The 22,324-nt window shown below is 38.2% G+C and overlaps 1 protein-coding gene across 11 annotated transcripts in view; it reads left to right on the top strand.

The window, feature by feature from the left end:
• The window catches only part of LOC149934416 (dopamine receptor 2-like), an 87,231-nt gene extending 66,955 nt beyond the window's left edge, over positions 1-20,276 (top strand). For 7 of the 11 annotated variants that reach the window (XM_090153152.1, XM_090153149.1, XM_090153145.1 and 4 more), the window contains 3 exons: positions 9,027-9,120; positions 11,400-12,465; positions 17,010-20,276. In XM_090153152.1, coding sequence (XP_090009278.1) covers positions 12,318-12,465; positions 17,010-18,253 — 1,392 coding nt within the window. In that variant the 5' untranslated portion in view covers positions 9,027-9,120; positions 11,400-12,317 and the 3' untranslated portion in view covers positions 18,254-20,276. Of the gene's footprint in view, positions 1-9,026; positions 9,121-11,168; positions 11,326-11,399; positions 12,466-17,009 lie in introns of all 11 variants that reach the window. The other 4 variants (XM_090153153.1, XM_090153157.1, XM_090153150.1 and 1 more) reach the window with 3 other exon arrangements.
• The last annotated feature ends 2,048 nt before the right edge of the window (positions 20,277-22,324 follow it).

The following is a 22,324-nucleotide window of genomic DNA, read 5'->3' as shown; positions in this document are numbered from 1 at the left end:
GACGCTAGCGACATCTGTTGAAAAAAGAGCTAGTATAAATCGAGCTGACACTTGCATTAAAAGCATTTTGATTTAAAACCACAACGTACGCTTCCAAACATAGATGGTGCTGGAATAAAAACTTAATTTTACTTAAGTTTACGAACGCTAAATTAATAGCTCTTTCTATAAAATAATATATACGCATACACGTATAAAAAGTGTTCTTTTTTGGAGCGCGCGCTTCCTAATATTTCCGTGTAGAGGGTCTCGTGCGTTTTCGCGCGAGCTCAACAAAAACAAAAAAATGCGCGCGCTCTCTAACTTTAACTGCACGATGAATCTAACGTAATCACGTGACCTCTCGTATTTTATATAAAGAGCTATTATACGAAGTGTGACTTCCATTGTTTAATTGATGGACTTTGAAATGACGTTTTAGCTACATGTCTTGGGCACACAGCCTTCTTTTCACGCGCAAAATGAATTTTAAAAGCTATCAATTAGTAAAAACGTGAAACCAGGGCTATTGAACTTAGACTATGAAATCTTACGATTGGAACCCATAAGTCGACTGGTTTTTCCAAACTACCCCCTCTTTTGCCGTTATTTCACAGTAACGCCATCTAGGTTATTTACTTTCAGCTTTAATATTAAAAAAATATTTACTGAAAATATTTATTTCCTAAAGTCATAATTAATCGACCCCAAAATTGTTTTCTTATTTTTTCACGGGCTTCTATTTATCCGCAATAGAGGGCGCTGTTGACAAATCAACATAAACTCCCCCTCCTTCGCACAGATTGGGGGATAGAAAGTCTGCCTATTGTGGGACAGGTGTTTCTGTTATTTGTATAGCGCCGTAATTTAACCTCCTAAAAAATGGAATAACGCTGGCGAAACGAAAACCGTCCAAAATGATATCGTGGCCGTCGAAGTTGTCTGTCGAACTTCTAATTCGAAGCACTCACACCCAAATTTTTTGTTTGTTCAAAGAAATATTCTTTTATCCTTTAAAAGTGCTAAAAACTACTTTTTCATTACTGAAAGTAACGTGTCCGAGCATCGTGTTAGTTTAACCAAGTTCCCCTATTAAGGCTAGTTCCCGCTTGGCGAATTTTAGAGACGAATAAAATTTTCGCACAACGAAAAAATACGCGTTTTTTTCGGTCGCTGGGGAAGCGGTTCCCACTTTAGCGCGAAACTTTAAAAACGCTGAAAACAACTCGTGCGGGTTTTTAGTAATGTTTTAGGCCTAACATAAAACATAAGTTCAAATTGAACCAAATGGATGTTCCTGTTGATAATTTCAATAAATAAACGATTCTATTCGTGAGATAATTACATTTACTTCAGTATCTTGGTCAAGTTGGCAGAGCCGCTTTTCTAAAGACCTAGGCTTAATAAGTGACGGACGGGAGCGGAATAGATCGAGGGAACGCGTTTTCTGATTGGCTGAAGCTTTTTATCGTGTGGACGTCAAAAAATAGAACATTCGCTAGATACCGTGGAGACGCGATTTTAGCGGCGAATTTTATTCGCGAGCGTCAATTTTCAGCGCGAAAATTGGTTTTTTCACTAAGTGGGAACTAGGCTTTATCCGTCGAATTTTAAACAGTTTTGGGAAGTGGGTGGACTGAAAATTTATCCCTAAGGAAGGATAAATATTGTAGTACAATTTGAGCAAAGATAATAATAAGTATTTGCCGAGTATTGAAATAAAGTTTGTTTATAATTGTACCGGCTCGTGTGATCTCAAAGTCAACTGAATATTATTTAAAATTCATTTCTCTATTAATTTTTTCCCCTTATTAAGGTTGTAAAAAATTTATTTATTTATACTTATTAATAATTAATATGTTGTAACGATAATAATAAAATAATAATGATCATAATCATCATCAACATCTAGGCTAATACCCAAGGTACCACCTTTGGCCTAAGTCATCAAGCGACTTTTAAAGCCATTAATTCAGGTGGCCGGGTTACAATGCGTAGGAAGGTGGTGGCAAGCCCTTCATGCCACGCGAGCCAACAGCTCCCTACACTTACTATTTCCTCTAACCTCAACAAGTTTTTATGGAAGGGGAAACCGAAGAACTAGAGGGAAAACCCCTTAAACCAGTGGGGAGAGAACTTGCAAACTCAACGCGGAAGGAGTGGTTCCGAGTTTTCACCCAGTTCCACAAGCACGTGTTTCAATCGCGTCGAAAGACCTCAGTTTTAAGTAACCAATGAAATTTGATTTTCTTTTAAAGGGAGTGTGAACTAAACCGAAAAATAATTTGCTAAAGGTCTAACGTAATTACCGCCAATCAGCCCTAGCTTCTGCTATACCTGGTGGAAAAAATATGAAATTGGTTGATATGGAAGTTCATACTTTCTTTAAGGGGAGGGGCATACTAAACAGGCCGTGAGTGTAAATATAAACATTTTTGCTTGTAACTGAAAGTAGCAGCCAAATTATACCGTCGAATACTATATTTCTATACACAGGCGTTAAAGGGGAACGGTCAAGTTTTAACCAGTTAAATAGCCCTATAGCCCATTAAAAACTAAAATTTAATGCGAAAACCGTATCAAAAAATATTGAGTGGTTAATTTTTAATCGAAAAGCACGCGTCCGCCACGACACCTGGTGATAAGTCGGTGAGATAGAAAAACAACGTAAAAGCGCGCGCTGCTGAAGACGCGAAAAATATGTTTTTCACGCGCGGCGCGTTCCAGTTACAAGAGACCTAAGCCTAAATTGCGCGATTTTAAAAGTTAGGATAATTCGCAAATCGCTCATACGGGGTTAGGGGCGCTGGCGGCAGCCCCTAAGATGGCGGCGAAAATTCAAACCCAAACACCTGGCGTTATTTTTCGTTTCAACTTTTTGGGCCAAAAGCTATTTTTTCAAGACAAAAAAAGGAACGTGTTAGTATATTGAACGTCTTGTTAATCTTTTGATACGGAAATAAGGCCATATTTGGAAAAGCTTGGCCGTTCCCCTTTAAGTTAAATTTTATCGTAAAAAATGAAACCCACAGTACCTCAAATTTCATGGTAGTCGGCCATTTTCCAAAATGACCGAAATTGCTTAATCGCGTATAACCAAAAATAAATAGGGGGAGAAAGTCTGGCACTTGGGTCCAACCGCACGACGTCTTATTTGAGGGGTAAAATTTTTGGGCTTCGGAAATGACTTCCCCCTCGCCTCTTTACAGGGACACAAAGGTATCGGTTGTACTCCGCCACGATGAAAAATAGTTCTCTATAAAATACGTGAATATTAAACTTTTGCTTTCGATAATTTGGTTAATTTAGTTCCTAAATAAAGTAAATATATCATAGAAACTAAAATGCGACATTTTAAAAATAATAACACGACTTTTGAAAAGAAATAAACCGTAACTAGAATAACACTCGCTTAAATCGTGGAGAGCGTGGCGCCATCTAAGAGCGGAGATCGGGACTAATTGGTAAATCTACGATGTTAAGGCCTAACAATTGGAAAGTTTAACTGAAATAATAGCTATAGCTACGAGCTTTTTTTGTTTATTTTACAATTGATATAGTAATTATTAATTAAAATCAACCGTTTTCGAAGGAAATAATGGTCAGCATTTGCCAGAGAGACTATTTGAAATCGCGAGGCGGTGACATGCTTGCCAGGGAATAAAATTCAAAATTTTCATCTTGAGCGCGGACCGGAATACCACAAATGCACTACTTCGCGCGTAATGCGCTATCCTTATTGGTTAGAAATATCACGTGATCACTAGCTCTTCAAAAAGGGTGTCAAGCATGGTGGAAGGTAAAATCTGAAGGCAGTGATAGACTTTCTCCCCATATTTACTTTTGGTATAACTTAAAACGCATTTAACCAAAATCATCAAATGAGGTGTTATTTTAATTCTGCGTATATTACTTATCGTATAGAATAGTGCTTATAATGATTTGGTAAATTTTAAGGCCCCTAATTAGTTATCTATAACGTAAAAAGCTGGATTCACGTGATACTTACAATATATAATGAGTATTTTTTTTAATTTTTATTACCTTTTTGACTTTGGTCCCAGCTTCGAGTCTTCCGGATTTGGAAACCGAATAAGTTAGATAGACATTGCCGGAGCTTCTCTTTCTAAGAACTAATTCACCTTTACAGTTGCGATAAAGCAGGCTTGTTGATTTTTTTCAAATCGAAAAACTTAAGTTTGGTTTCGAATCGGATTTTTTTATTTTAATTGTTTTTTTAAAGTTATATACCATTTAATAACTTTAATTAAATTTAATTTCCAATTAAAAACTAAATTTAAGTACATTTGCTCTGAATTGTAATTGCTAGAGAGTTTATTTTTATTAAATTATATATTTTATTTATTTTATATATATATATATATATATATATATATATATCGTGCTATACTTAGACATAAATTTAGACACCAGACTACCAAGTGTCTCGGACATGTGGTGTTTCAATAATAGTTTACTACATGATAAGAAGTTTGTAAAAATGATGTCCTATAACTTGAATAATCTACTTAAATTCAAACCTGAGTGCCCAGTTTTGCTTCTATCCTGGTGGGATAAAAAAAAACTAAAGATTAAGCAGTTAGTAAATGAATTTACCTTTAAATCCAAAACTAATGAAAACAAAAGAATTAATAATATAGAAGACCTTTTAAAAAAAGATAATTTACCTGAAGTAACACGCATCAAAATACTTACCGAACTCGATCTACTTCAACCAAAGACTATGAAAGGTGTGAAGATATGTATAAAATCGCTTTGAACTGTAAAATGATTACCGTTGTCGGTGAAAAAATGTACATAAATATCTAAATACACGTTTTTATAATTTTTCATCTATTGTAATTTCATTCTTTAATGTATTTTTTATTTTGGTAAATAAAATATTTAAAAATTTAAAAAAAAATATATATATACACAGGGTGTTTCTAAAATGGTGGTAGGACCGAGCGTCTACGGGTTCTACAGATTATTTTAAGTCGAAAATGTTCTATGCCATTTTTCCGATTTAGGCCACCGTTTCGAAGTTACGAAACAATTGATGTATGGACGACCCCTAATTTAACAATACATTTTAATACCTTAAAGGGAATATAACCTGCAAAGCAATCTTTACGGAAGACCCCTTCAATTTTTCAAATGTCCCTGTACAGTGGCGCCAAACATTTTTAAAGCCGAAGGCAAGAGCGGCCAGAGCTGCAAGCGTTGATGTTCCACACCAAATACCTGAGGTTATATTCCCTTTAACGTAAATTAGCCGTTTCATTCATAAACATCGGCACGCGGCCGAAATTAAAAATCTTTCTCGGCGAACGTAACTTTTATGAATGAATAAAATATTCACGCGCTCACAGTGACTTCAAAATCATTTGATTGGGACGCGAACGCGCTATTTTTTTCGTTACCATGGCAATTATCTGATTTGATAAAAAATAGCGCGTTCGCGTCCCAATCAAATGATTTTGAAGTCACTGTGAGCGCGTGAATATTTTATTCATTCATAAAAAAGTTACGTTCGCCGAGAAAGATTTTTAATTTCGGCCGCGTGCCGATGTTTACGAATGAAACGGCTAATTTACGTTAAGGTATTAAAATGTATTGTTAAATTAGGGGTCGTCCATACATCAATTGTTTCGTAACTTCGAAACGGTGGCCTAAATCGGAAAAATGCCATAGAACATTTTGGAAACACCCTGTATATATATATGTTAAGGTTTGGTTTAGTGTGATATATTTAAAACAGGACTTAGTAAACAAATCGAGGTAACCAGCGTAAAAAAGTAAACTTAATCAGTATTTAAAGTCCCTGCTCCTTGGTTTTGCGCTGTGGCAGCCTACTTCCAGGGGCAAGTAGGCCACACTTTGAAGCTCTCTGGCGCTCTTTTAACTCATCGTAGTAAAATGGGGAAAAACAGCCATACTTCTAAACTCACCCCCTACAACTCCTTAAAAATTTTGCATAACCTTTTGAAACACCCTGTATAAATACACTCTAATATACTAATACCCCTGGCGCCGCCACTGTCTAGCGACCAACGCTAGAAGATTCTTAGATGCTGATCCGACGAAAATTCATCCTCTAAGTGAAGTTCTTTCGTGGTTTCATTATGTTAACTGAAAAAGCTATATGACTTTTAAACTTTTATCCAAATCTAAACCTCGGTTGTTGTTTTCCAAAAAAATTAGTGAACTTAATCGTGTTAGAACTGTGAATATCATTATTTAACTTTTTTACAAACGAATAGAAAGTTGTATACACAGTTCACGAACCATTTTGAACGGGATTTTGAAAAGAAACCACCCTCGCTTATCGTCTTTTGATGAAGGCACGCCGTTCATTTTTAACATTAATTATCCCTACATTTTAGAAGAAATTAATTAAGAAAAAAACTGGGATTCCAGCGCGAGGGGTATATTTTTGACGGGAAAGGTAATTACTTTGGGCAGCCCGGGGTGTAGCCCCTTCAAAGTTCAACCTCTTTTTTTCGGCCATATCTTGGAGAGTGACCCGAAAAATATGGAAAAGTTTTTGAACCGCTGACGTGAGAGCTGTTTTCTATATTAATAAACCCAAAGTCGACGACACGCCCGAATGATGCCCACGCTAACGATATATGATATGTCGCATAAGGCAAACCCCAAGAATGTTTTTGGCTGGAAGGAGAATATGCCGGCTGTACCCTGTTCGTCTCGTGATTCCCTCGCGAGAAACCACGCCCCTCAGCCTTTTCTGGAATAATCTTCCCCTCCTTCTCCCGGTAAGGGGGGAAGACACTCCGCTACAATGGCGGGCTGTCTCTCCGTGTAGGCGGAGGTTAAAATCGGGGGATCATGACAAGAGAGTCAATAGTCGCGGCTACATACTATTTGTTAAATTGAATAAATTCTTGAAAGGGGTCGTTTTACGGAGGTTAAGCGTGCGAAATACTTGCCAAAATTCATCCTATTTCGAGGCATTTTTTATGGCCAACGCCTGTAGATTTCTTGACGTCTTTAGGCTTCGGAAAGGCCTTAAACTCGACGTCATTCCCGCAAGTCTGACTTTGAAGCAACGTCAAAATCCGAAGCCGCGTCTGTTGCTTGAGTCGATGTCAAAGGCGTGACGTTATATTGGGAAATGTCGCCCCTTTTTTGAATGTCATCGGTCTATATCGAAACTTTTCAACTCGAATTTAAAACGCGTTATTGCCTTTAGACAGGTGAAGTAAAGCTCTATCGACATTTTAACGGCGACTTTATAGTGTGGCGCCGAGTTTGACAAAACGCGCTGGAAGATGACAGACATCCGGGGCTTTACCCGTTTTCAATATGGATTTACTCTGACAACTTCGCCAACGCTGGCAATATCCGCGTTGTCTGTTATGATCCGCGCGTTATCAGAAGTATATAAAACATTTCTCACGAGATAAGGTTGGAGCTCCCTGTACATGCTAGCGATTAGGTCCCCTTATTTTCTACTGCCTGCCAAACCGGTTCCAGACTTAGCTATCTATGCGCCACCTGTATGTTATAAAGAGTACTAATGTACTTAATATACAATTTGTTAAAAATTAATTTGAAATATCAATACAACAAAAGCTTCACCTGTTTTTTTATTTAATTTATATATTTTAAAATTTTAATTTAAAACCAAGATTATAGAGAAAAAAATCCACGTGTCTATCTACGCTAAGGCCCGCTCTCGGTGGCCCTGGGACCCCTACCGACCCTCCCCCTAATTTTTGCCAAATTCCGGGCCCTGGGACCACCACCGCCCTCCCAAATAATGTTTGCCAAATTCCGGGCCCGTAGGATTTAGGCAACCCAGTCCATTAGTTAATCTTCCACTGAAAGGGCGGTGTCATATTCCTTTGAAGGGGATTGGGGCCTTGCACATTTCGACAAGTTTTAATTCCGTTTCCAATATAGAGTTTTGTAAAATCCATCGATGACACATGTAATAGCTCTTGCCAATGTTGTCTGATTTAAATCCAAGTTGGTTAAAATCAGCGATTCAAATCGAATGATTTTTTAAATCATTGATTCAAATCGCCTATTACACTTCAGTGTGTTTATGAAAAATGTCCTAAGTAGTTTATGTAGAAATGCAAAAGAAACTACAAGGGCGTATCCAGGATTTTATTTCAGGGGAGGTTTTGAGGGAAAAATTTCAAGGGGGGGGGCGCTGACGGAGGTTTCACTGATTTTTATTAGACACCCCCCCCCGGTCATCAGCATTTCGGGAAACCCCCCCCCTTAAATACGCCCTTGAGAAATTACAAGTAGTATATAAATTAAAATCAGAGAAATTAATTACAACTTTTATGTATGTATTTTGACTATATTGAGGCAATATCTGAAACGGCCATTATGGTCTATTTTTGCCCAAAGGGGGGGTATGGAAAACGTCACCAGGATGCGCTGCAATCGCGTCGAAAGATGTCAGTTTCAGATCACCAATTAGATACCGGGCTGATTCTTAATCACTTTCGACATATTTTTCGCAACTGATAAATTTTTAATAGCCCAAGGCACCACCTTAGGCCCAAGTCATCGAGCGACCTTTAATGCCCTAAAATAGGTGGCCGGGTTACAAGTAGTGGAAATCTGTTCATGCCGCGCGAGACAACACTTACTAACCTCTACAGGTCAACCCCTTAAACCGGTGGGGAAATAACTTACAAACTCAACGCAGAAGGATTGGTTCCAAGCTTTTATCCAGTATCACAAACTGGGATCGAGCCCGGTTCTTCTTACTGCGAGGTGAAAGTGCTAACCACTCAGCCACCCCACCATCAAAAATTTGTAAAATTACATTAATATGACTAAAAAACCAACAAATAATATGAATGAAATTTCATTTATACGCGATACAATAATATTTTAAAATGTTACGTATTTATAAAAAATATTATATTTATTGCATTAATTTCTTGTCAAATTCTAGATTGTATCATTTGTTTCGATTTGAAAATATATCGCATAAAATCTCTAGAGCCTGCTAGATATTTATAGATTATAATTTAGATTGATTATTTGATTTCTTTAAGAAGTCGAGCAGACCCTGGCTTGCATTCATCAGGGGATCTGAGCTAATATCTTCTCAGCAACTGCAGCGAACATTCCATATATTGGCGAATTACGGTAAGTACGGTCTTTTTCTTAATAAGAAGTTGAGCTACGGAAATGATAATTAATTAATCGGGCATTCATTTGGTTTGGAAATCATCCCTGATATATTTCTTCATCTGTATCTCTTCGCATCTTTTCCAATAACCATCCTCATTCCGCTAGAAGATAAAACAAGTCGGCCCAAAGGCAAAATATCGTCCGGTGGTTAGAATTTCGCTTCCGTTACTTCTATAACGAAGCCAGAACAGATTTACGCGAGGAAGAACCTGGGTCTGCTGCATATAGCTCCAGGGTTGATTTTTAGGTCTAGAGTGCCATCTCTAAAACGAAACACGAAACATTCATAATTAAAATTGTTTTAGTTAATTGTTAATTGATTATAAATATAATATTTTTTTATAAATACGTCACATTTTAAAATATTAATATATCGCGTATAAAGTAAATTTCATTCATATTACTTTGTAGTTTTTTAGTTATATTAATGTAATTTTACTAATTTTGGATTTAACATTATTATTACAGCATTTTCCAAATGTATATTTAAATTTTTTTTTTAAATTTGCGAAAGTTTACATTATTAATACTTTCGATTTTGCTCAATAGAATTATAAATTAAAGAATAAGTAAAACTACATGGAAATGAAAACTGTGTGGGTTCCAAGATCTTTATTGCGCAAATTAGTTCTTGAATTAAGTATAAGGCTAAAACCAAAATGAACTTTAAAAGAAACGTTTGAAATACAAATAAAATATTGGACAATTTCAAATTTTGTGCTTTACGAGCCTATGTCATTATATAAGGGTTGGCTCCACCAAAGCAAAACGCCACGACAGAAAGCGTCGACGCAAGAAATCCTCTTTACGCCTAAAGCTTGGTTTCCACTAGCGCGCATCATAATGTAATTTTCCTTACGCGCTTCAAAACCAAATTTTTGCTACGATCCAAAAAAAATATCTGTTACGCCTAAAGGCTGATTTTCACAAAGTCAAAAAGGCCACGACAGTGGGCGTCGACGCTAAAAAATCCCCGTTAAACCTAAATGCAGGTTTTCACTAACAAGGAGACTACCCGAGGTGTAACGCACCGATTTGGTTCAAACTCGGGGGTTTGGGAGACCTTCGTATAACTTGAAAAACCCTAAAGGGAAATGACTGCATAGACGACCGTTTTGCCATGGCAACCAAAAATGTTTTTGACAACACAAAATGGAAATTTTCCCATTGAAAATAACATGGGAATCTGACCTTTTAAGGGTACCCCCTTTAAAAAATTTAAATTTTTAAAATGCTAAAAAATAGAAAATATAAATATAAAAATAATGAAATAGTTCGAAATTAATTAAAATTTTTATAGGGGGTACCCGTAAAAGGTCAGATTCCCATGTTATTTTCAATGGGAAAATTTCCATTTTGTGTTGTCAAAAACATTTTTGGTTGCCATGGCAAAACGGTTGCCAATGGAGACATTTCCCTTTACGGTTTTTCAAGTTATAAGAAGGTCTCCCAAACCCCCGAGTTTGAACTAAATCGGTGCGTTACACCTCGGGTTGTCTCCTTGTAAGTTAAATGTCACGATGGCGAGCATCCACTCTAAAAAATCTCCGTTACACTGGATACAAAATTTTTGGGTCGACGCTCGCAGTTGCAGCGTTTTTTCCCTAGTGAAAGCCAGCCTTATTAAATGCTAGGCCTAACGGATAATTTTTTTGCGTCGACTGTAGCCGTTGCAGCGGTGTCCAATTGAAAAGCAGATGAAAGAGTAGAAAGAACTTGTTTAACAAAATAAAACCGGCTAACGAATAATTTTCTATCTTCTTTAATACTAACCCGAGTCGTGGAATGTAGTTATATAAAAGTAGTATACAGGGTGTTTCAAAAGGTTATGCAAAAATGTTAAGGAGTTGTAGGGGGTGAGTTGAGAAGTATGCCTGTTTGTTTCCCATTTTCCTACTCACCCCCTACAACTCCTTAACATTTTTGCATAATCTTTTGAAACACCCTGTATAAGACTTTACGTATCGGGTAAGCGTTGAAATCTATCGTTCTCCGTTTATTAGTCCTGCGCCACTCCACGATGGCGTTAGGCAGCGAACCAAAAAACGTCTCTTTCCTCTTCGGATATCAGATTTCCAATAAAGAGACAGCGCGAAACAAATGGAAGGAGACTTTCTCATTTAAGCCTTACACGCTTTCGCACTTTTAGCGGAGAAAAAAGTAGAACCTTCGAATAATCCAATATTGTCTCGGATTTATTAATTTATAGACTTATATTTATTTTTTCTTTTTAGGTACGAAAATTGTCGGGAAATAGGACCCCCGAAAAACTTCTCCGTCTTTGATCATCAACGTCTCCTTCCAGAGCGGAAAACCCGAGGGTTACGAAGAAACGAAAAAACGCTAACGAGATTTAAGGTAAATCGAAAAGGTTTCGAAGCCAGCCCGAAGGCCATCTTCACCTTTTCCTCGGCTAAATCGGAAAAGGAACGGCAAATCTATTTGAGAAGATATAAGGTGTTTACGCGGAAGCTCGTCCGAGAAACGGGCGTCTTCGCCATTAACCGAAGCCCGAGTTAATCTCGCTCTGGCGAATGGGGAAGGTCGGGTGTCCGTGCTGGAAATGAGTCGCTACAACGTCGGGCCAGTTCTCGGGTTTTAGGCGACAACGGCGAAGCGTGGCGTCTGAAGAAGATAGACTCGAGGGACGTCACTTTCCAGAGCTCTCGTTCTTTGTTGTCGCTGACATTTATAAACGAATTAAGAGCTCCGACTCCGCTTCCCGAATAGAGATGTCGTTAATTCACTGACGCGTTTTAATTCGCGTTATAAAAGGGGGCAGGCAGCCACGATTTTGTCGTAAATCAAGAACATTAAACAAAAGATATTCAAGCCATTATATATAATTTAAGCAAAATAAACGCCTGTTTTCGTTAGGAAATACTATATAGAAGAGTAATAATATTGTTTTAAAAGAATGGTAAATACGCGCGAAGGTCCCATCTTTTCTGGAAATTAAATTAATTATTAAATTAAAATATTTCTCGGCACCCGGCACGTCATTATAATCGCGGTAAAAGTAAGATTGGCGATGGTGAAGTTGAGGGAACGAGATCGGTCCAGTCGAGCACGCGCCTCGTTCGGACTGTCCAGTCGAGTCGGTTGTAGTCGTCGGCGCGTGTAACTGGCGACTATGATCAAGTCTGAATGAGATGAATCCGCACTGGGGCCTCGCCTCGCCGACGGAAGCTTCGGCGTTGGACGCGCTGCCTTTCGACAACCTCAGCCTTCCGAATGGCACCGGATTCCTCGAGAACCTCACCGATTCGTGGCTCGAGTGGAACAACAACGCTTCCAATGGTGAGCGTAATTCTATTCCGTTACTTCTACACGTATCCACCCGATAGCTTGTTTACCCGCTGCTCGTTACGCGGAATTGGCCACTGGACCATTGTCTGCCGTTTATTTTTAGCCCTACTTACCACACGGGGTTAGTTAAAAGGTATTGTTCCGAGAAATTCGAAGTGTTTTCGAGCTTGGAGAGATAGAGCTCACTTCAACGTTAACCAAATGCTATTTGGCGGAAACCAAGAATATATATATTTCTACATAAGGAGAATGACTATCTTGAGCCGATCCGAGGGAATCATGCTCGGATTATCGCCAGGCACGAGAGGGGGGGGGGAGGAAAAACGTCACAAGAGTGCGCTTCAATCGCGTCGGAATATGTCAGTTGCAGGGAACCAATCAGGTACCGGGCTAATATGATTTTTGTTGGGGGGAAGGTGCTTAATTTTCGATCACGAGGGGGGGGGGGGGATTGGGAGCGACGTCTAAAATCGTCTCAAAATAGTCATTCTCCCTAAGAATAAATGCATTCTTGGGAAACTAAAGCTTTACTCTAAGCTTATAATTACATCGTTCCCTATTTTCTTAACTAAAATCATTTCAGCTTTGATGAACATCCTAAATCATTAAAAATAATACGTGCTCTTTGTCCCGTTGTCATGGCGATAATTGGTTTAAAAAAGAATATTTTTAACGCTAGCGATGCTTATTTTTGGGGTATGACGTCCATTTAACGTCAACCAACTAATAATTCCTTCGACTAATTGACACAGTTATGAAATATAATTATAGATTTTGTATCGTTAAGTGTAGTCCAAATCTAATGTTTATCGGTATAGTACTCGCTACTTTCATATAAGCCCAATTAGCCTTTTCAGTTGACATAGAGCCACCTAGCGACCAAGGCTGCACTTCGGTCTGCTAAGCAGATGCTTGTCGTTTATCAAAGCACTTATGTCCAACGGGATCAGTAACGCCACTCTAAATATATTAGTTGCCTTACGATAGGGAGATACATTATGGTGGCGCCATCGTTTGTCCATTGATGTAAACGTGCCTTTTTAATATAATATAATATTTAATATTTTAACTCAATTGAATTTTCTTATTAAATTAATATAATCTTATTCGTAATAATCCAATTTTATTTTAAATATTTACGAAGTACCTTCGAAGCTTATAGAACCCAACAACAGATGTCACGTCACTCGATTTTTAAAAGACTCCTCCGTGTCTCTACGAAATGTGGGATATAAGTGATCTGAATTGATTTTAACTTACTAAAATCTAGTAGCTAATGACCGTTAGGTGGTTAGTACCAGACTTGGAAATAGCGGGAGTCTTGGGGCCAATGGCTCTTAAAAAAATCAGGGGGCCCTTAAAATAAATCATTCGAAAGGGGGTTGCGGGCCACCGGGGCCCCCAAATTTACTAAAAATAGTAATAAAAACTTCACGAAAGGGCGAAATATCGCGTTAAAGTTAACGTTTTAGTCAATAAATGCTTGCGTAAGTAAGGTAACCAATTTTTATTATCGTATTTTCCCGTCCTTATTTCCCTATTTCACCCCCCCCCCCCCCCGGGACAATGGCGCTCAATAAAAATAAATAGTGAGACCGCAGGGCCCCCGTTAAAGATATCACTATTTCCAAATCTGGTTAGTACTACAATACGCTACAGAAAAGATATTTAACTATTTTATACAGGAATTTCGTTAACCAAAGTTAATTTTTAAACTGGAATTGCTAACTATATCTATATTTCTTCTTAACTCAAATTGACTAATTTAATTATCGTCTAACAGAAAATTAACCAATCCACACTTTCTGATACACCGAATAGCCCGAATTTAGCCAATAGCCCAGGTAGCACGAGCACGTGTATATATGGGTGATATTTAGTATTCATCGTTTATATTCCGTGTAGTGTAAAACACGTCGTTTCAACGTGTTAAGTTAGTATATAAGACACTACACGTGTTTCCTACGTATAGATATGGTATCAGTGGCGTAGCTGATGGTCCGCAGGGCCCGCGGTGCAGGGGGGCCTCGAGCTTCAGGGGGGCTCGAGCTTCGGGGGAGGGGCCCCGCTAACCATAAAAAATTAAAAAGGGGGGCCTCATAGAGATTTTTGCGGGGGGGGGGGGCTCTGAGTTCTCAGTTACGCCATTGTATGGTATATATATCACTAGATTGGCAGTCAGGTAGTTATACAATGCGGTTATTAAGTTTAAATTACATTAAATCATACGGTATTAAGCTGCTATTTGGCGTGTAGTAAGGAGTTATTTTTCGTGCATTTAGCGATTAAATTTCATGCATTAAGAGATTTTTGCGAGTACATTTAATTTATTATTTTACGTGTGTCAAACGCTTCTTTTTTTTGGTTATTTTGCGTGCATTAATTATTTATATTTTCATGTACTTAGGGATAATAGTTGATTTTATAAAATAAAAAGTGGGCTTGCCCAACTTGTTAAAATGTTGCTCTTACGTCACAGGACCCAGCTTTATTAGTGTATTCTGCGCACGAGCGATTTGCACGCGCGCTCGAAAAAGTTATTATCCTCGTGACTGTAGCGCGCGCTCGTAGACTTGTCAAAGTAAGAGACTGTGACGTAAGAGCTACATTTAAACAAGTAGGCCACGTTACTTTATAAAAAGAACTATTGCCATGCATTAAAAAGTTACTGTCGTGCAATAATTCGTTATTTTCCTTGTATTAAGCGATATTTTCCGTGTATTTATCGGTTATTTGTCGTATATTATGCTGTTAGTTAATAATAATCAGCTAGGCTAATACCCAAGGCACCACCTTAGGCCTAAGTCATCAAGCGACTTTTTCGTGTATTAAGCGGATATTTCGCATACAATAAGAGGTTATTTTTCGAGTAATAAGCTCTTCTTTTGCTTGTACGAAGATAATATTTCGAATACATTAATCTATTATTTTGCATGTATTAAGCTTTTTTTCGTGTAAAAAGCGGTTTTTTATTCATGTCGTACTGTTTTCCGAAGGATTGTTTGACTTTCAAACGCTGAAAAGGTCTCTATTTCAAGATTTCAAAAGCGATTTATAAATATATTTTTGAAAACCTCTTTCCTGAGGTTTATTTATTAATTTATATCTTTAATTTTAATATACAATTTCGTGGCGTATGTCCTTCACATACATTTTGTAAGATAATTGGGCAGAATTATAGAGAATGGAGATCTATTTAAGAAATACTGTATTGAAGAGATAGAAGTGGTTTCTTAGTCGTAGGGTTTTGATATTCATTATACTATCTTTTAACGTCTTACGCATTCTAGTCCTAAAGAGAATGAAAGTTAAGATATGCACTATTGAAAAAATTATTTATCAATATAAAACCCAAAAACTTTATTCTATTTAGTATTAGACGAAAAGACATAATTAAAAAATAGACAATTAATGCCCCCAAAATAGCCGACTATTGCACAAAAACTATATAATTAATGCCCGCAAAACAACCAATGACTGCACACAAAATAACCAATTAATGTACCCAAAACAATCAATTATTGCCCACAAAATAACCAATTAATGTACCCAACACAAACAATTCCCGCAAAATAACCGATTGACCAACGACAAATATGCAATTACTGTACGCGAAATAATACATGAATTCACGGAAACTAACCGCTAAATATTCAAAAAATATTTCCTTAATACACCCAAAATCGCTGATTAATACGGTATAATTTAAATAAAATACAGAGTTATTGTTTTAAAAATTAATGCGATTTGAACTTAATAGGCGCTTTTTTTAATCTAAATGTACGCGTAATTTAAAACTTAAAAACTACGTGGTGGAACACGTGCTAACTGGTGACATGATCAACGTTTACCAAACGTGTTTCGTATACGTTTTAGAAACCTCGATAAAACACTTAATATGTACGTGATGGTGCTACCTGGGAGGATTCGTGCGTTATTTGATTTTTGGTTGAAATTATCGCCTTCAATCGAATTAATTATAAATTGAATGTTTGAAAGCTGTCTGCTCATTACATATTTCTAGGCTGCAGCCTAGAAACTTTTAAATCCAAATTTGGTCATCTATTTCCTCATACATTTAGTTGACAGATATTAACGTAGATGGCGCTAGTTTTTCTAAGCTCGAAGCCTATACACTCTTTTATATCCTTATTTGTGAGAGCTGCCATTTTATTACAGGCCTGATTTCAAACAGTGCATGCAAGGCCGCTTCATGCGGTCAAGTGCACGCGACGTCTCGAGCTGATGAGCACGTGCAGGCGTCCTTGTCTGTATTATTTTAAATTAGGCCTGTAATGAAATGGCCGACTTCGTAAAAGAGTGTAGAATTTCCTCTATTTTACCAAAATAGCAGAAATTCATACCTGTTAATAATTTCCGATAACCCGTCTTTAGAAAAATCTGTAGCCTGTAGCTTGCTCCGCGAATTTTTGCAAATGTCCTTCTATAATAATTAATATCTTGGCTATCAGTAATGTCCAGTGTCATTTGAACCCTACGTAACAGTTTCTTTCTCCATTTGTGGTCGTTGTAAGGTGACGAAGTCTTCTCTCTTCGAGGAGATGAACCGGACTTGACGTACCACCACCCTATTCTGGCGGTCATCCTGGCTTTCTTCTGCGTCGCTACGGTGGTCGGCAATTTTTTGGTCATCACGGCCGTGATTCGCGAACAATATCTTCACACGGTCACCAACTTTTTCGTCTGCTCACTGGCGACGGCCGACTTCTTGGTCGGCGCGGTGGTGATGCCTTTCAGCGCCATCCACGAGATCAAGAACAAACGGTGGGATTTCGGGCAAGATTGGTGCGACGGCTGGCACTCCATCGACGTCTTGGCCAGCACGGCCTCCATTCTCAACCTGTGCGTCATCTCCTTGGACCGCTACTGGGCCATCACGGACCCGATCGCTTATCCCGGGAAAATGACTCGTCGACGAGCTCGGTTGCTAATAGGGTGCGTCTGGATCGCGTCTTCCTTGATTTCGTTCCCCGCCATCGCTTGGTGGCGCTCGGTTCCGCCGGGAATATCGCCTCCCTACCAATGCGTCTTCACGGACGACATCGGCTATCTAGTCTTCAGCTCGACCATTTCCTTCTACGGCCCGCTCACCGTCATGGTTTTCACTTACTATCGCATCTACCGGGCGGCCGTCGAGCAAACGCGCAGTCTTAAACTCGGCACCAAACACGTTCAAACGTGCAACGGAGACGGAGAGTCCTGTCAGTCTTTGACGCTGAGGATTCATCGCGGCGGCGCCTTCCAGCCCGCGGCCACCTACAAGGCCATGCACCCCGTCGACCATTACGGCAGCTCGAGCCACGTGGACGACGGCGGCGTAGACCGGAACTCGTTACGCGTCGCTCAAAGGAACATGAAATCGTTCTCCATCAGCCGCAAGTTGGCCAAATTCGCCAAAGAGCGCAAGGCCGCCAAAACTCTGGGCATCGTGATGGGCGTCTTCATCTTGTGCTGGTTACCCTTTTTCATCGTCAACGTGCTGATGGGCATTTGCGGGGAGGTGTGCGTCAGTCATTCGGAACTGGTCTTTTCGGTGGTGACGTGGTTGGGATGGATCAATTCCAGCATGAACCCGGTCATCTACGTCTGCTGGAGTCGCGACTTCCGGCGGGCCTTTCATAAGTTGTTGTGCGCGTGCTGTCCTCGTCGTTGCCGCAAAAGGAGACGATACCGGCCGGGTCTGACACGCCGAGCGCGCTCCGAAACGGCTCTTTCTAGTCTCAGGTCCCACGTGATCACCGAAGACATTCCCTTATGACCAGACGGTCGCGGCTCCGTTGAGCCCAACTCCTCTTCCACTTCCAACGGCAGAGCCACTACCTCCGCACCCAAGAGGCAAGTCACCTTCGCGGTTTTTGTCCACCACGAGGACAGTCGTTTCTAGAATTACCGGACACGTTTCTCCTCGACAGTTGATAAATGTTGTTTATACTTTTTTTAGTCTAAAAATTTCTTAGTCCCTAAATATATTGTTTAATTTTGAAATACGTCATTTCCGGTGGTTGATAAAAGATTAAATTTCGGGATTAATTCGGAGGAAACTCCCCCCGATTTTTCGTAACTACAATCTGTGATCGAGAGTTCTATTGACCGTTGCATATCAAGTTTATAGCTAAATATTGTTACAATTTCGCTACGAAAATAGTATAAATAGCATTGATATATCGCGTATGTAAAATTATATTCTATTTCCTCCGCGCGGCGTAGTTAAAAGTTGCCCCCCAGTTGTCCTTTCTACGTGTAAATTGGAAATGCGGTCGTTTTTGGAAACTTCAATTCCGTCGAAAGTCCGCGATAGAGTCGACATCTAGCGGAGTAGAGAGAAGGCTAATGGGCCTTAGATAGAACCATTTAATTGCGAGAGCGGAGCTTTCGCGGTTTGTACGTGCGCTTTCGGGAATGAAAATTTAACGATTTCCGATTATTTTAGCTCGTTTTCACCGTTGCTTTAAATTTGGCGAATGCCAATCATCCCCCCGCCTTTTATGCGCCTTATGACGACATACGCGTTGTTAGTCCGTACAGTAAAAACTTTCGCATTTTGGGAAACTGCGGGAAGATAAGAGTGACGTCATTAGTACGTGTAAGGGCTGGTTTTCACTCGGCGAAACCACTTCGATGGCCACCGTTGACGCAAAAAAACAATGTATTCTACCTAAGCCTTGGTTTCTTCTAGCGTGCGTCACTCAACAAAAGTTTTGAAAGAAAAATGGATTATGACGCGCGCTAGTGGAAACCAAGCATTTCGGGATTTTTTGCGTCAACGCTGGCCGTCGCGACGGATTTGCTTTAGTAAAACCAATCATCAATTCGCTGAACTTTATTATGTCCGTAATCTCTAATCACAATATCACCTTTTCCTCATTTCCTAATGACGTGGTTTCGTCCGAATTTATTGGACAAATTTAGACGAATAAAAATACGCCTCTTTGTCATTTGAAAATGCAAATTCTCGCCAATAGCGGTGCCATGGGTAGGCTACGCAGGTTAAAACCTACTTTTCGTTTTACTTTGGGGGCCCACAAATTGATTTTAATGGGGCACCTCAAGTTAATGTACGGGTCCCAAACAAGCTCGTTTCCCTTCTATAGAATTGGTAAGTCTAAAAGATGTGACACAACATTAACGCACCATCTCTTAACATCGTGGCGCGGCCATTGATTCTTACGTTAATTATTACAACTGGTGAAACTGTAATCAAATCCGTCTTTAAGCTATTTTGGAATATCTAGCTCTTAACAAGAACGGATTTACGTTTTAATGAAAAAATCCAGGATCTTCTTAAGGAGAGGTTAACGTACTCCCCGTTGTGTGTGTAACTCGTTCGTCAGTTTTGGAATTTATATAATAATTTAAAATGTTTCAATAAACTCAATAGTGTACAGTCTTTATGTAGTCTACCATCAGTTATTAAGAATCATAATAGTTCCACCAGTGATAGTTAGATGGCGCGAAGCGATACACGAATATTTCCCCATCTGTTTACTGCCTTTCCCCCCATTTGGAGCAGTAACGTTTGTGGCAAACTGGTTGCACTCGTTATATGACCTCTCCATCGAAAGATCCTGGTTTACCCAATCCACTCTATATCTTTCTCAATTGCATAACACAATTTAGTACGTGTTGATTATTGAAACTCCTAAGTTCTCAGTAAAACCTAAATATTTCTTGCTATTAACAGAACATAGTAGTTATTCTAGTGTTGTTAATTTTCCGAAAAAATAAAAAGCGGAAAAATTTCGAGAAAGTTTTACAGAAATCGGAAAAATAAAAGTTTTTAACATAAATTACCTTTTAAGGGTTTTTAATGTTTTTAACTTTTTATCGATATAAAATGTCTAATAACAATAAACATACTACAAAACATGAATAGTGTTACATTGTTAATAAGTTTAAACTAGTCTAGAGGTTTAGTTTTACTTTTAGATTCGAAATAATGAGGCGAAAATTCCGCTTTATTTAAATTTGCAAACAATATTAGAATAATCATGGAAATACGGAAATTTTTGAGGAAAATTTCCGACTTACAACACTAAGTTATTCAAAGAAAACTTTCCAGATTAATATTGAAATTAATTAATGTTAATTAAAATTAAAAAATTAGGATATAATATTTTTCCTATTTGTAGGGTCAAATATTTCCAAAGACCATATACAAAACCTTTTAAAAATGGGTTATCCCCAAGGCTTTATTTGTTCTGCAGCGAATATTTATCAGACGTATTGAGGTTTAGTTTTACGTTAATATTACTTGCAAATGAACTCTTAAAGCCCAAATGGCAGCTGTGTAGGAATTAGAATATCATTTGGAGCGTGGATAACAGAACGGGAAATTATCCCTCCGTCAATTCCTTTATCGGTAATTATTTTGGGGAAAGCTAATTATTTCCGAAATACGTCCCGGTTTAGTTTACGACGTTATTTTAATCGCTTCGTAATTGGAACAAAAAGTCAATTTTGGTAGCTCGGTGTTAACTTTTAACCCTCTTTTGGAAGATAACTTTATCAGGTTAGACACTTAACTATAGTGAGTTGCAGGCTAAGAAAGACAAAATATATAGTACAGTCGGCGCAAGGATACCTCAGACCATTTCCGGCCAGTCGACCGCGCGTAATTTAAATTTGACCACTTTCAAATTTCGTGAGTTTCATCGTTTTTTCGCGCCATCTAGGAACCGAAATTGGAATCTATTTTTTAATTTCATGTTGTCATGAGTTTAATTACTGAATGCAGCTAAAGAAGGTTCGATAATTGAAGCTCCAAATATTTTAAATAGCCCAAGAGGTTACTATAAAAAGCATGATAAAGGTTTATTGTTAACAAGTAAAGAGGAAATATAATTTTAAACGTCTATAGCTCATTAAGACAATGTTACCCCCCAGAAAGCGTGGTAACTATTTTAAAAGAAACTGCCGATTTAACTGGTAAGACGTAGAAATAAATTTACAAAAATAAATAATTATACATACTATTTTATATTTAAGAATGATAGGAATGCCTTATCTTTTAAATTTGCTCGCCACCACAATTATGAAATTAAAAAATAAAGATTCCAATTTCGGTCTCTAGATGGCGCTAAAAGACGACAGAAAGAGCAAAATTCGAATTTGACCGTAAAATGGCCAAAATTCAAATTTCGCGCGGTGGAATGACCGGAAACGATCTGAGGCATCCTTGCGCCGATTGTACTATATATTTTGTCTTTCTTAGCCTGCAACTCACAATAACAAGGAGACTACCTGAGGTGTTACACACCGATTTTGTTCAAACTCGGGGGATTGGTAGACCTTCATGTATCTTGAAAAATCCTAAAGGGATTTTATTCAATGGGCAACGGGTTTGCCATGGCAACGAAAAATGTTTTTGACAACATAAAATAACATGGGATTTTGACCGATTTCCATGTGAAAATAATTAAAAAAATTGATAAAAATGTGACCAATTTTGATTTTTTTCGTCAATTTTTATCAATTTTTTTATAATTTTGGTATTTTCATTTTTTTTTCATTTTTGTAAAATTTTTCACAAAATCCCATGTTATTTTCAATGGGAAAAGTTAACTCCTCGTCATTTCATTTGTTAAGCGTCAATAAAGCTAATTTTAAAACCAAATTGAATTAGCTTGTACTCGACGACGCTATAGGTAACGTGTTCGAATTACCTAACCAACGTTTTATACTAAAATATGTATTACAAAAAGTTTCGTTTTTATTGAAGTAATTTTGGATTCAAGTTAGGTTAAATATAATGTCTAACACCAGGAAACTATATAGGTATACACCAAGGAAGATTTTTACGGCCGTGATGAAGCTATCAGAAATGGGTATA

Source organism: Leiobunum rupestre, chromosome 7 (assembly GCF_980474605.1).
Source record: "Leiobunum rupestre chromosome 7, qqLeiRupe1.1.hap1, whole genome shotgun sequence".
NCBI classification, from domain to species: domain Eukaryota; kingdom Metazoa; phylum Arthropoda; class Arachnida; order Opiliones; family Sclerosomatidae; genus Leiobunum; species Leiobunum rupestre.
This window is presented reverse-complemented; position numbering and strand designations above follow the sequence as displayed.